Source organism: Lacerta agilis, chromosome 9 (genome assembly GCF_009819535.1).
Source record: "Lacerta agilis isolate rLacAgi1 chromosome 9, rLacAgi1.pri, whole genome shotgun sequence".
NCBI lineage: Eukaryota > Metazoa > Chordata > Lepidosauria > Squamata > Lacertidae > Lacerta > Lacerta agilis.
In genome coordinates this window covers 4,571,905-4,587,483 of record NC_046320.1, presented here as the reverse complement: position 1 = coordinate 4,587,483, position 15,579 = coordinate 4,571,905, and the positions used below count along the sequence as shown (strand labels likewise).

The 15,579-nt window shown below is 46.3% G+C and overlaps 1 protein-coding gene across 1 annotated transcript; it reads left to right on the top strand.

Annotated features, from left to right (window-relative positions):
• The first annotated feature begins 4,399 nt into the window (after positions 1–4,399).
• CPLX3 (complexin 3) lies at positions 4,400–15,241 on the top strand. Its single transcript, XM_033161019.1, has 3 exons — positions 4,400–5,010; positions 9,405–9,492; positions 14,973–15,241. The coding sequence occupies exons 1-3, from the start codon at positions 4,850–4,852 to the stop codon at positions 15,195–15,197; spliced, it is 474 nt and encodes a 157-aa protein (XP_033016910.1). The 5' UTR covers positions 4,400–4,849; the 3' UTR covers positions 15,198–15,241.
• The last annotated feature ends 338 nt before the right edge of the window (positions 15,242–15,579 follow it).

The following is a 15,579-nucleotide window of genomic DNA, read 5'->3' as shown; positions in this document are numbered from 1 at the left end:
CCAGCGCTACCAAGTGAGTCCTTGGCACAGGTGAGGCTTGAATCCAGATCTCCCTAGCCTTGTCTTGGGAAGACAATAACTCTGAAAAGCAGGATAAAAAAATGGAAAAAAAATGAAATAAATGTTTATTCCTGATGTAATGCACAGACTGGAATTTTGCAGCTTTCCAAATTTTTGCAATACAGTTCTCGGCTCAAGAAATGTACCAACATTTTTTTAAAAGTGCCTAGTTTAGGATAACATTATTTTGGAAATGCATGCATGGGGATAAAATGCACATTTCAATGTGTATTTTTTTTTAAAAAAATCATATATATTGAAGAATGGATTTAAGCAGGGATTTAAAACACAAATATATAGGTTTTTGTACAGATTTTTTTTGTTTGTTTTTAAAAAGAAATCACCTGTTAATGTTGGAAACAGGGCAGAATGAATTTACAAATAACTGTGTGCGAAATGCATGTGGTACAAAAATGTACTGAGCTACCCACCCCTGCCCTTGAGAAGGCCCCTGGGTCCTTCATTTTTGCATTCCTCTCTGCCCCTCAAAAAACACCACTGCAGATCCCAGTTAAATTTGGGGGGGGGGGACACCTCTCTTCCACATGCCCATATGCCTGCAGAGGCTCTTGTTGGAGGCAACTCAACTGCTCTGCTGCCTTCTGTGTGACTTAACGGCGCAAGTCTCATCGGAGAGAGTGCATTCTCCTAAGGAGCCCCGATTCAATCTGAAGGCTGCCCTGCCTCCATTGGAAGGGGGGTGCGGGGGAGAAGATCAGCCTGTCTCCTTGAGATGAATCTAGTTTTCAAACGGTAGTCTGGAGTTCTGGTTGGCGTCCTTCCCCCCACCCCATAGGTTTCAGCTTCTATCCACAGATGAAAATAGAAGGAGAGCGCCAAGGCTGTCCTCCGCTGAGCTTGTGCCCATCACATGGGATTTTCATGGGCCTCCATCTCCCTCTCGCTTTGAGCAAGGTTCCTGGTGGAGGCCTCAGTCAGAACAAGTGAAGAGGACGCCTTCCTTGCCCAGGCAGCAGCCATCCCAGCCAGTGGCAGGAAGCATCCTGGTGGTGCTGGAGACATAGAAATGTTTTTTTTTTTAAGTGTTGCATGGATTTTGCAAATAATAACAGCATCTATAAATAAAACAGCAAAAGCACAGCTCTGCTCTGGATGATGTCAACAACTCTCCAGGGTCAGAAGGAACTCTTTTGCAAATCAGTGGGTGGATTGCTTTTGTCGGTGGGCATCCTTTCAGCAGCGCCCACCCACCCCCTGTGAGTCCTTATGTGGCTCCCTTTGTCACCCTCCTTCATGGAGTGAAGAGCTGGGACCCTTGGCGATGTCATCAACTGCCAAGATCCCAAATAGGCTGCTTCCAGTATCAACTGTATTTGATTTCCATTGCTGGAAACCATGCTTGGGACCCAAACATGGAGGAAAAGCAGGATATCTATCTATCTATCATCTATCTATCTATCTATCTATCTATCTATCTATCTATCTATCTATCTATCATCTATCTATCTATCTATCATCTATCTATCTCTCTATCTATCTATCTTTATCTATCTATCTATCTATCTATCTATCTATCTATCTATCTATCTATCTATCTATCTCTATCTCTATCGATCTATCTATCTTCTATCTATATCTATCGATCTATCATCTATCTATATCTCCATCTATCTATCTAGCTAGCTATGAGCCTCTCTGGCTGTGAGCCTCCTTTCAGTTCTGTGACATGAGGGGCAGCTGCCTTATACCAGGTCAGGGTGTAGGCCCATCTAGTTTAGCATAGCCTGCTCTAACTGGCAGCAGCTCTCCAGAGTTTCAGATGGGGAGTGCTTTCCCAGTTCCACCTGGAGATGTCAGAAATGGAACTTGAGAGGCATGAGAGGCTAATGCTTCCCCACTGAGCTACAGTTATTTCAAGGTGCCAAAGAGATCTTCATTGTGATCCTAGCAGCAGAACTGAGTGCACACTGACCTTCTTTGGGTGCCCCACCTTTATTCGGTGATGACATCCTGCATTTGGAACACCATCACCTGGCAGGTTCAAAAGCAAAACCAGACCTACCATTAGGCAGAACAAGGTGGTGCTGGGAGTGGGGTTAGGGCCCTGGCCATTCCTCGTGAGATGTAAACCCCTCCCCCCAGGGGGCAAAACTAGGCTTTATTTCACTTGAGTCCAAGACCCAGTTTGGCACACCCACAAGTTGGGAGCTTCAATGGCACCCCTCTGGAGGCTTCACCCAGGGCAAAAAAACAAACTAGCCTCCCAGTTGTCTATCCATTTCCAACTCGTGAACTAGCTGCCTGGGCTCTCAAACCCACTTGCTTCCTCAGCTCCTGGCACCCAGCACCCTGTGACCAATCCCAGAGTCACCATTTGCCCACGGATCTTGTAGCCAGGGCTCCGGAACAAACAGCAGTAAAAAGCCTTTGAGAGGCAGAGATGCAAGAGGGTATCAGAGGAAGGAGGGAACGGGGGACAGAGGCCTGCGGCACTCCTGACCACCATTCAAGGCACCCCAGGGTGCCATGGCACTCTGGTTGAAAACCACTGCAATAGTGTTATGAGTTTATGTGGGGAGGGATCAGTCTGGATGACACCTGCACCTTCCAAAAGTGCAGTTGTAGGATCTAGGACAGTGGTGTCCAAACTTTTTTCAAAGAGGGCCAGTTTTGAGGAAGTGAAGGGCCATGAGGGCTGATCAAAGTTGTTGACCTTTTTTTAGGATTGAAGTTTACCCCACAGGGGCTGGATTAAACCGACTGACTGGCCGGAATAGGCCCCCAAAACAGACTTTGGACATGCCTGATCTAGGAGGAAACCAGTCCATTTGTTAATGGAATGACTTTGCTGGCTACTTAAGTACTGTGATTTAGAAGGAAGTTGCCATAGGGGAAAAAGTGGTGGGCCCACTCAGGGCCGTCTTAGGGAGATCGGCCGCCGTGGCACGGCGATCCCTCCGGCACCCCCAGCGTGCCGCCTCTCCGCCGCCTCCCACGCTTGCCGCCCCTCGGGAGGGGGGGGTGAGCAGGGGGTGAGAGGTGTGGCGCTGGAGCGGCGCAGGGCTCTGCGTGCCCTTCCAGTGCTCCCAGGATGGGAGGCGAGGGCGGCCAGCTCACAGCCCGCCCAGGAGCGGCATGGGCAGCAGTGGCTGAGCTGCTCGCGCGCGAGCGCCCAGCCACCAGGCCGCCCGTGGGGACGGGGGCAGGTTGGGGAGGGGAGCATCCAGTATGCCAGCGGGCTCACGGGGGCGCCCTTGGGGGGGCCGGCGCCCTGGCGCACCGCGCCACTAGCCCCTATGGATGAGACGGCCCTGCGCCCACCCCTCTCACCTGGTAGGTAGAAGAACAATGGGCTGAGTTGAGCAAAGGGTGAGCTGGAAGCTCAGTGCTGGAGGGAGAGAGACATAGATTGCTCTGTGCTTGCCACCCCACCCCTCAAAACAGAATGGAGAGGTAAACTGTGTTGGGGTGTTAACACTGTGAGCACCTCCAGCCTCTTCTCCCTCTGTGTGTGCATGTGTATCCATATATTCTAAAGACCCCACAGTCTCTGCTGACCTTCATTCCAAGGAAACCAAGAACTTGAAGCCCCCGGAGTCTCTCACTGCTGGGAAATTGAGGTATCTCGCAGTATGTACAGTTTATGACACTTCTATGTACAGCTTAAATGCATGTTTGTATTACATACACACCTGCACACACACACACTGTGCTTATTTTGCATGCATTTAGTTACACTAAATTTGGCCACCTCATGAGAAGAGAAGACTCCCTGGAAAAGACCCTGATGTTGGGAAAGATGGAGGGCACAAGAAGAAGGGGACGACAGAGGATGAGATGGTTGGACAGTGTTCTCGAAGCTACTAACATGAGTTTGGCCAAACTGCGAGAGGCAGTGAAGGATAGGCATGCCTGGCGTGCTCTGGTCCATGGGGTCACGAAGAGTCGGACACGACTGAACGACTGAACAACAACAACAACAACAAGTTACACTACAGGTATGTCGCAGATGACCTCTTGCCTTTGGTTCCCCTCTTTCCCATTTCCCCCTTTAAGCTCATCGCTTTCTCTCTGTGTAGGTTATCTATCAACGGAGCATAACCCTCCTTGCAACTAACGAAGCGGGTTGTACTCCGTGCAAATTACTTCCACAACAAACCTGTCTTTGCCACGAGATACTTTGTGGTTTTACTGCAACAGACTAACACAAAGCTACCCACTCTGGAAGATGCGCGAGGTTCGTCACACCAGTCAACAGTTTAATCTTTTTTTTTCTTTTTTTTTTACGAAGGCAAAGAAGAAGGCGGTGCTGGAGCGCGAGCAGGGGGTGGAGTGGGCGAGCAGAGCCAAACTGCCACACCGTCGGAGGCGTGGTCAGATGAGCGTGAGGGTCCCTGGAAAGTGAGCCACTGCCCACCGCAAGGGGGCGCACCTTCCTCGCGGCCGGCTCCGTCAGCCACAGGCGCGCGCAGACGCTCCGAAGCAGCAGTCGCTGTCCGCGCTCCGTGGTGCTGAACGCAAAGCCGCGCGGTGGTCCGAAGGAAGGGAGCGGATTCATTCGGCACTGCTGGGAGCTTTCGGAACTGTCCGCCTCCCGCCGGTGCTGAAGCCCAGCAGAATCCCGGACCATTCCTTCTGCAGCAGAGCCAGATCTCCCAATGAGCAACGGGATCCCCAACAGGAGACGATGCTGATTTAGATCAGACCTGGTTGCTGAGCTTTGACAAGCCGGCCAAGCTCAAGTCCCCACCGCTATCCCATCTTTTCTTCTTTCCTTGATCCTAACCATTCCTCCAGCAACTTCCTCCCCTCCTCAACACAGCTAGTCATGGCTTTCATGGTGAAGTCCATGGTGGGTGGGCAACTGAAGAACCTCACCGGTGGACTGGGAGGAGAAGAGAAAGGAGAAGGGGAGAAGTCCCCAGCTGAAGCCCAGGGGATGACGAAGGAAGAATACGAAGAGTACCAGAAGCAGCTAGTGGAAGAAAAGTAAGTATTGGGTGATGAAGGGCTCCTTTTTGTGTCTGTCCAGTTATATTGTAAGGAAGAGCCTTGGCACAAGCGTTCATGGAGAAGGGCCCACTTCATGAGAGCCATGGCTACTCCTTTGGAGAATATCACATGACTCTTTCTGTATGTAACTTTTAGAAACCTTAGCCATACGCGTCTTTTATGCATGGTAGATTAGCAGGAAAGGAGATGGAGAAAGAAACTGCTTGATAACCCCCCTTTAAGGAAACTCCTCAGCAAAATCAAGATCAGACCAGGGAAATGTGAGTGATTTGATTGCAGCTCACGACATTTTATGCATCTCAATGTAGAGCCTGGCCAACTCAAGGCAAACAAGTCTGAGATGAAGGAGATTCTGAACTTTGCCTCATCTCAGACTCATCCCACCATCAACCCTGTTGAGGTACATGGCTATTATTCCCTTTGTCTACAATCAGGGTCTCAGAATCAGGAGATGTCTGGGCTGCTGTGAGCAAGTTCGGTGAATCAACATCTGAACAACAGTACAAGTGTGGGTCTAAGTCTAAGCTTATTCACTGATTGCACCAGTTTATATCTTTAAGAAAGGAGAGAAATAGGCTAAAGGGAATCTGGGAAGGGCATGCAAGTTCACGCACAGAGATGATAAAGATCGCTCCACCAACACCCAATACTACACACACAGTAAAATTTATTTCCCAAGAAACCGCTTTTGTGTTGTTGTCCTGGGATTGTACCTTGAGCATCAAACAGTGGTATACAAAAGAGAAAGAAATATGAAAACTTCATGCTGGCTCCACTGGATTGATTCTAGCAGGATGTTGAAAAGTCCACGCCTACAATAAAAATAGGGCAATTTTAAAAATAAATTTAAAATAGCGCTAAGCAGTGTCTGTGCAAAAATAAATCCCTTGCTCTAAGCAGTTTTTATGCAAAGTTCAGACCCAAATCCTCCCCTTTTTAGATGTCGACATATGAATCTGGGCTACAGAAGGCACCCTGTGGAAGCTGATCTTTCCATTTAAGCCCAAACTGGGTTAAAGAGATCCTCTGCCTTAGTTCCTCCCAAATAAGTGGTGAAGGGAAAGAGGAAGTGAACCCAGGACTTTACATTTGTTGTGGAAGGCGGGGAATGTTAGTAATGCATTTTAATGAACCCCTAATCTTTTAATCCGCTTTTGCCTTCAAGAGATGGGATTGTTTTCTCAGGAAAAACTACATCTCACTATAGCTCCCTGCCTGCCCCCATCCCTGGAAGTTGGAGTTTAGATTATTCACCATTTCTGATTTTGAAAAGGGGAAAAAAATATCTAAGGCTGCATTTACACACAATTTTTAAATGCCATTTTGCTCCTGCAGCAACTGTTTGCTTCCTGTAGTAGTTTGCATGCATAATTTCACTGTGTTTCACCTGTCCCTCCCACCTGCAGTTTGCTTCCAAGCCTTGTGTCTGAGCAGTTTTCCCTGCTGTCCATTTAATGCATCAAGTGGCATTCCAGAAAATTCTGAAATGCAAGAACTGATTGTGGCAGCCCCTGTAGTCACTCCACCCCTGAGGATTTTTTTTTTTTTTTACAAACGCACAGGCAGCTGTATTGATTCATATATGCACATATGTCCTTACACCTCCCAAAGAGCAGCAGTGCATAAATAGCACTATACCCAGTTTGTTACAGTCTGCCAGCAGTCACAGGATAAATTCGACTGGTAAACACAATGAGCTTTAACAAAATATTTCCAGCCAGTTCAAACATAACCTTTAGCATTTAATTATAAATGAAAAGAAATATTGCAAAGAAGTCTTGCCATTTAAATTGCTTGTGTCTAGTAGGAACTCCATGGAGGAAAAAGAAAGAAGTATCCAGATTCCTCAATTTCTTTCTTCATTCTCTTCCTTCTGCCCTGCTAATCTGCCACAAACAAATTTGAAAGCCTCAGTATCACCTTATTCACTTGCCAGAGCAAAAAGAACCCATCAATTACCCTGGTGTACCCTTGTCTACATCACTACATTCCTCTTTGCAAACAGGACAAAGAAAAAAAAGAAAAGAAAAAAAAGAAAAGAAAACGAAACATTCTATGCTGCAATTTATGTTCTGGAGAACAGAGCGCATCAATTAGGTAGCAATCCTACAGATGCTTGTCTGGGTGGAAGCCCCACTGAACTGTCAAGCACAGGTCTTCTGGGGAACTTAGGTCTACTCCTGGATTTGCATAAAACACCTAAATCATACTGAAGACCAACCTACCACTGCAAGGCATAACCCTCTAGGGGCACATTGATAGAAGCATTATGTCATTCGTGATCCAGGAAAGTTATTCTTGAATTGTTTTATTTACTTATTTTTTTAAAATTGTATACCACTGTATCATAAAAAATATATATCAGAGGAGTTTACAATGATTAAAACATAAAACCATAAAAAGTTAGAAAAGTCATTCATGAGCAAATTCCTAGTTTGATTTTTTAATTGGCTGGGCTGGCTCAGAGATCTCGTTGTTGAAAGACATTGGAACAATTCTGATCACAATGTTTCCACAGATACACACACACACCCTACTAATATGCAAAGTGAGCTCACAATCACAAAAATGATGAAACTGGTTGGAAATGGTCCTTTTTAGCTGAGGAACAAATGAGGTTTCAAAAGGAGCAATAATAATTCTTATTTTCCTCCATGCTTTGTTCATATAGTCCATTTAACTCAAGTCTTAGAACCTGTGGTCCACCAGATGTTGCTGGACTCCAACTCCCATCAACCCCAGACAGTATGGACTATGGTTTGGGGATGATGAAAGTGATAACCAGGCAACATCTGTTTTGCTCACTATCATTTGATCTCCCCATCATGAAGACCAATACTGTTACCACTGACTCCCAGAAGCTGTACCAAAATCAGCGAGAAGTACTAAATATTTCCAGAGCTGCTAATGAACTTAGCCAAAGCACCTGGAAAGAGGAAATGTACAGTATTCAGTTGTCCCATTGATTTTAGTGGAAGTAAAACTCTCCCAAGAACTTTGCTGCTGTGAGTCATGCACGAGACTTGAAAGACACCTTTGCACATCTGGGCACCCGCTGGTTGTCAGGCACTCAGGAAGGGTGGCACAAGGGGCTTTTGTCCAGGCCCCACCCTCACCTGCCCCACACCTGCCATCATATATGACATCAGGTGTAGAGCAGGTGGGCATGGCTTGATGGAAATGGCCTCACTGGCCAAATGGAGAAGCCTGCTTTACATGTGGCCAATGTTAGCCTTCTCCATCCTTATCCAACTACACAACCCTCCTGTCCATGTTATTGTGGTCATAGAAGGGAGATAAGGAGGAGGTGAATGGCTGTTTATGGCTATAAGTCATTATGGCCATATTATTTGTGCCGATGTCCTGCTTGTGGGCTCCCCATAGGCATCTGGTTGGTCACTGTGGAAGCAGAATTCTGGATGACATGGGCATTTGGTCTTATCCAGCCCCAAGGATCTTATGTTCTTAGTTATTATGGGCTGGCTTTGATTCATTTGGGGGTGGGAATACCTGGGGTAAAAGAACTCTCACAGCTATCCTACAATCCAGTCATTTGGTTGAATGAGCACCCTGAGACCATATCCCAGGATTTCTTAATATTAATTACTTCCAATTTGAATTAATTCCATACCATATAGTTTGTTATTCTCCATCGCAGTTTTTTTTTTAAAAAAAATGATAAAAATAGGGATCTCCACACCTCCAGCATGTCCCAGTATGCATTAGCCTTTGTAAGTATAAAACCCTGAGGTGGTCAGTGTTCTGGATTGTATAATGTTGAGGCTGAGATTCAGTGTTGTGTGGATGGTGCTTAACAACTACAACTTACACAGGAACATGAGAAGAAGTCTTACACTGAATTAGACCCTTGGTCCATCTGGCTCAGTACTACCTACAATGACCGGCAGTGGCTTGCCAGGGTTTCAGGCAGCAAGTCTCCCTGTCCTACCTGGAGGCAGGTGCCACCAAGACCCAAACCAGGGATCTTTTGCATGCAAGGCAGGTGATCTGCCACTGAGCTATGGCCCTTTCTGTTGGTGTAAAAAAATCTCTCTCTCTCTCTCTCTCTCTCTCTCTCTCTCTCGTGCATGTTATCTGCAGCATTACTGAGTATGAGTGGAGAAAGGGCACTGGCAATTATTCCAAATTAATTAGGCAAGATTAAACAGAGTGTGATCTTGTGGATGCGCTCTGACTAGCATCATATCAGCTGTGTGAAATGCTGAGGTTTGGAGCAGAGATTAATGGCCTGCACTGGGAAACTTTTAAGGCTTCCTCTGCCCTAGTGACCGAGACATTTGCTCGCCATGCCTAGTGGGGCACACACATTGCAGCTAATCGACAACATCTTCTCCCAATGTTGTTTGCAGAATGGAGCGGGATGCCCAGTTTGCACAGCGCAAAGCAGAACGAGCCACCCTGCGGACCCACTTTCGGGATAAATACAGACTTCCCAAGGTAAGCCATCAGGCCTTTGCTGCAGGAGGAGGATGAAGGGAACCTGGGCAGATTTCCACAGGGATATTGCTGGTTGTATTAGGGTTGAGCAACAGCCAGATACTAGAGGAGGTAGAGGAAGAAATAACCAGAACCTTTGATGCCAGGGTGGGGAAGCCATGACCGCCCAGATGGTGCTGAAACTTCAACTTCCATTGCCTTCAGCCTGCTTGACCAATGGGCAAGGGTGATGGGGACTGGAGCACAGCAATATCTTGAGGGTCACAGCTTCTTTGTTCTTTCCTGTAGGACGGGGTGGGGACGTTGTGGCTCTCCAGATGTTGCTACAGCTCCCATTATCAATGACCATTGGCTCTACTATCCAGGGCAGTCCAACAACATCTGGAGAACCACAGCTCTTCCCTGCCCCTACTGTTGATGGAGGCAGAGCATTAGGACTGAAGAGAAGGGTGGAAGTCAATATGTCAACCTTACGAGTCACGAGCCACCATACACAGAGTGGCTGGTGCTGATAAAATGCCAGAGACATCCTGCGCTTGGAAATGGCTAATGGGAGGACATGGTCCTCTTTTTAAGTTCACTCTGAAATGAGGCTGGAACCAGTCAGCAGTTCTTTGTTGGGGAGGCACAGTAGATCAGCAGTTGAGCAAGCTCTATGCATGCAGGTGAGTCCAGGCTCCATCCCTGACATCTTCCATTAAAAAGATCAAGGTTCAAGCCCCTTCTAAGTCTAAGACTTTTTAGAGCTGCTGCTGGTCAGAGTAGATGGATCTGGGTAAGATGGGCAAGTCACCTGGCCTGGTTTAAGGGCAGCTGTCCTATGTTTCTTCTTTGGCACAGAACTGCATGAGCTGTCTGAATATGAAACTGGTTGACACATCTCTGGATCTAGGGTCAAGGTCTGGGCCACTCCAAATTGTGGGTGATAGTCAACTAAGTTTTACACAGAGTAGAACTACTGAAATGAATGAACATGACTAAGGCAAACCTTCCGTACATTGTCTCCAGCCCAAAGTTTATTTCCTGTGCAATGCATTTCAGATAAAACTTCTCTGGACCGACACTTCAGTGTAGTAGCAACCCTTCAGGTCCCAGGTGGGTTATGGCCTCAGCCCAGTATACCTGAAGGCACATCTCCACCCGTTTCATTCAGCCCGGACACTGAGGCCCAGCTCCAAGGGCCTTCTGGCGGTTTCCTCACTGTGAGAAGTAAGGTTGCAGGGAACCAGGCAGAGGGCCTTCTCAGTGGTGGCGCCCTCCCACCAGATGTCTAAGGAAAAAACAACTACCAGACTTTTTGGAGACATCTGAAGGCAGCCCCATTTAGTGAAGTTTTTAATGTTTGATCTTTTATTGTGTTTTTAATATCCTGTTGGAAGCCTCTCAGAGTGGCTGAGGAGGCCCGGCAGGTGGGTGGGGCATAAGTAATAAATTGTTGTTGTTGTTTGTTTGTTTGTTTGTTGTTGTTGTTGTTGTTGCTGCTGCTGCAGCTGCAATTTAAAATTCAGAATTAAAAACTGATTACAGTCACAGGAATAGGATAGATCCTGAAAACACACCTGTCCCAGACAGTGACCTTCTGAGGGCAGTGGAATTACCAAGAAGGCCACCTCTGCCAGTCTTGGCACTCAAGGAGGTCTGTTGGGGAGGAGGCAGCCTGAGTCATTTAGGGCTTTAAGCACTTGACTGAGCATGGAAATAAACTGACAGCCAAAAGGATTTAAGGTGGCCTGAAATTGATTTGGGGATGTAGAGGTGTATAAACACATTTAGGCTTCTCTGAAAGCTATGTGTTGAGCAAGAAGGTGTTGGGAATCTGGGAACAACTTGGGCATGGTCTAAAGGTACCTGATACAACAAACTTGCTAAATCTAAGCTGGCCTGGATCTGGTCAGTGTCTGGATGGGAGGCCTTTTGGGCATTCCAGGTCTTGAATTCCCTGGCAGAAGTCTGCCAGGATAGAAATGTAATACCTGAAATATAAATAAAATAGAAAATTCTTTCCAGTAGCACCTTAGAGACCAACTGAGTTTGTTCTTGGTATGAGCTTTCGTGTGCATGCACACTTCTTCAGATACATGCACACGAAAGCTCATACCAAGAACAAACTCAGTTGGTCTCTAAGGTGCTACTGGAAAGAATTTTCTATATTGTTTTGACTATGGCAGACCAGCACGGCTACCCACCTGTAACTGAAATATAAATGATAACCAAGTTATAGGAAGTTCAGACTACAGTATTGTAGTACATAATAAGATATTCTTATGGATAAACCCCCTTTTTTTTTTTTTAAAAAAAAAAAGGGTGTTCAATTCCTTGCCATTTGTATGCTTTCATTTCTTTGCCATGAAATAGCTTTGCAAGGCATTGCTGTGCTCAATGTGGAGATGCTGGCATTTGATGCTGGCATCCCAGCATTAGAACCACTTGTGAGTGTCACCATCTTCTGGGTCACCTGAAGTAGTGACGGTGGACTTTAAATGTATGATTACCTGCCATTGAAACAGCTGGTTTACTGGCTTAGTTGGCTGTAAAATCAGGCATAATCAGGTTAATCCAACAAAATTTTGCATGAGTTCTATTGAAACCAGTGGGACTTAATTCCACCCCATTGCCTTCAGTGGGACTTTGTCATGATTAACACCTGCTGGATTGTGCCCTAAGGCTAGGATGAGGGCAGAGGGCTTTGTTCAAGCCAAGGGCTGCATCCTTTTCTCGGCAATTTTCTGGGGACAACATGCCAGTGGTGGGCAGGGCCAGAGGCAAAAGTAGGTGGAACAAAGAACGTGAATTTTGCCACTGTACTGTATTAGTTTCTGCACAGACACTCGCACAGCCCTGTACAGATGGGTCCTTCATCCACTCGTCCAGGGAATCAAAAGGCACCATCAGAGCTCAAAGACACATTCCAATTAGGCAATACAGTAATGAATGAGGGCGCAAAGCAGAGCCAGTACAGGGAGTTGCTGAGAATGGGGCCAGAGCCAGACAGAGAATCTTAGAAGGCTCCATTATTATTATATTTAAATTGCATTTTTTTAAAAAAAAAAAATTCTTCATAGTCTTAATGAGATATATGCTCCCCCCCCTTATTTTTTATACTTATTTCTGATCTTTGGAGTGTCAGAAATCTAATAGTGTGACGATACATATGACCTATATGTATATATTCTGCCAATCTACCATCATGGAGGCTTAGGTAGGAGAAGACCACCCGGGTGTTCTCCAGACTCAGATCTGCCCAGTTCCAGATCTTAGATCCAGGAATGACATCACCCCAATTCTAGAGGTCTTGCTTGTAAAAATGCCTAGACAGCTGATCATTTCGGTTTAAGCTGGTTTAGTCCAGTTAGCTTCCATCAGGCTTAAAGCTACAAGTTCATTTGGGGCCTCTGTGTGTGTGTGTGTGTGTTATTTGCACGGTTGTGTATTTTTAAATACTTGAGCAACTTCAGAATAGAAAGAGAGCTGGAAAAAAAATCTTTAAAGATTAATAATAATAATAATAATAATAATAATAATAATAATACAGATTTTGTAGTAAAGCATGGAAATATTCATTCTGGAATCTTTCCATAAATGTTACAAGAGCTGCTCTAGTGTTGAAGATTGTAATCTAATATTCTTGTTTTTCTAAACACCAGACAAAAGCGGAGCATGCTCATCTCCAGCACTCTGAAAAAGTCCCACATGGTCATGGGCTGCCTAGGTGTTGTTCACCTGGTTATCTTTTTCATGGGTCTCCTACTAGCCTCTAGCCTCCTGGTTATCTTTGCTCTTTCAGGCAGTGAAAGACGGGCAAGGATAACTCTGATGCTCTCAGGTGGTCTCGGTTCAGGGCCATCCAATTCAAGCCACGCAAATATCTCGGCAATTCTAACATGAGGTCCTTCAAATACCACTGAATTTTGGGTCCTCCCTCCCCACTAACACCTGATGTACCCATCTGTCCAAAACCTGTATCCTTCTTCATGTTCATTTCGCTCTGGTTTTGCATGTCATAACTGTTTGTCGAGATGATCCTTCAAAGAAAAGGGCCACTTCTAGCGTACCACATCATTCTAGTTTACTGCATTCACATCTCAGGCAACCGGTGGTGTGAGAACCAGAGCAGAATGAGACCATTCTGGCCTTCAGACACGTGGTGTTTGCCAATGCTGAAGGAGTGAATGTTAAAGCTAGAGAGAACTGTTTGGTTGTTCACTGAAATTTTAGCTTTTTAAAATTAATTATTTGCTTTATAGCGATATTGGTTGCACAAAAATTGAGAATTGCATCTTTCTTTTTTAAGTGCCATTGCTAAGTTTTCTAAGTTATATTCATCACTCTCTGTGTTACCCATATGGTATCCAACGAAGTAATCTAGCATACTGTTTAATATCTTTTATATCAATATCAAAATGCTCTTGACTGTCATTATAATTCTCTCTTTCTTTTTACAGATGGGAGGACACCAAATGATTCTGGTTTTCCCAATGAGTTTGTGGTTGAGAATTTATTTGTTATATCTTTTTATCCCAACTCTCCTCCATGCACAGATCATCTCCCCTCTCCATTTCATAATCACAACAGCCTTATGTGGTTGGCTAGAGCGAGAGATGGTTACTGGCCCAAGGCCATCTTCGTAGCTGAGTAGGAATTGAACTTGAGTTTCACTGGTCTAACTCCAACCCTTTAGCCACCAAACACACTGGCATCTGTTCAACCAGCCAGCCAGCCATCCCCACCCCCACCCCCCTCACACACACACACTGCCTCCCTCCTATGTTTTGGACCATGGCTGATTCTCATCGCCAACCATAAATCTTCCAACACAATTGCCCAATGCCACTCTACTTCAATCTGTCCCAGGCTCCTCCAACACATCAGCATCTTGTTCCACTTCATCAAAGCCTGCTTTCATGCTCTTAACTTCCAGAGTGTGATCATCCCATCCATTTATGGTCTGATGGAATCAGTCAGGCATGAGAGATTAAAACAGGACTGAGGATTGAATGGAAACATCTTTTCTCTATCTCCAGCATCATTCAGATCTTCCCACTCTTGAGGCCACCTGTCATGGCCGCCAGCTCCAGGACGCAGCAGTTGCTTCCCCAACCCTCAGGGAGAATGGGCTCAATCTACCCTGTTCTTCCTCCCTACTCTCTGTGCTTCAACCTCTTGAGGGCACCAAGGCTTGCTGGACTTTCAATACCTGCCAGCAAACCTGGCAGTACTCACTTTCTTGTCCTGCCTCTCCCATGTCTTCCTGTTTGGAGGTGAGCCAGGAGATATGTTCACACCCCCGGCTTTGCAGTTTCGTCCCACTGTCACCATAGCAACAGGAGACACAGTTGCTGTTTCCCTCAGCAACTTGGCATTGAGTGGCCATTGCACTGGACCTCCGGCTTGCTGGGCTCGGGCCCGAGACTATTATGGACTATTATGACCCCTGAGCCTAACCTCTCCCTCTCTTCTCTAATCACCACCATTCCCTTTAGAATGAAACAGATGACAACCAGATCCAGCTGGTCGGGGGTGACGTGGAGCTCCCCAAAGAGCTGGCCAAGATGATTGAGCAGGACAACGAAGAGGAGGAGGAAAAGGACTCTGTTATCGGACAGCTGACCAGCATCCAGAACCTGGACCTGGATTCCCTGAAGGACAAGGCCCAGGCCACGCTGGATGACCTCAAGCAGTCTGCCGAGAAGTGTGCCGTCATGTGACCCAGCTGTTGCTCTTCAGCAGAATAAACCCCTCCCCCTCCCAAGTTGTAAAGTGTGTCCCATTGTGGGGTGGGCTGTGGGCACAAAAGGGGAGTGCAAGGGTGCTGGTGGTTTATTGAAAATTATCCAGCAGGCTCCTGTCAAGTTTGTCTTCCCCACCTAGGTGTGTGTGGGCTGGATACCCTTTTTCAAAACCACCGTCTCTTCCCTGTGAAAGATGTCTCAGTACTTCCCGCCCCTGTAAGTGAATGTGAGGTGTGTCTGGAAGTCTCAGGTTCTAGAACAAGACTCTCCTCCTACTCCCCACACAGCAGGGTGATGCCCAAGTGCTGCCTCTCTCTCTCTCTCTCTCTCTCTCTCTCTCTCTCTCTCTCTCTCTCCA

Excerpts from the sequence above, each read along its gene's own strand:
- CPLX3 (XM_033161019.1), top strand. The coding sequence starts at position 4,850 with ATGGCTTTCATGGTGAAGTCCATGGTGGGTGGGCAACTGAAGAACCTC. Across the intron at positions 5,011-9,404 it reads AAGCAGCTAGTGGAAGAAAA|AATGGAGCGGGATGCCCAGT; the intron begins GTAAGTATTGGG and ends TGTTGTTTGCAG. Across the intron at positions 9,493-14,972 it reads ATAAATACAGACTTCCCAAG|AATGAAACAGATGACAACCA; the intron begins GTAAGCCATCAG and ends CATTCCCTTTAG.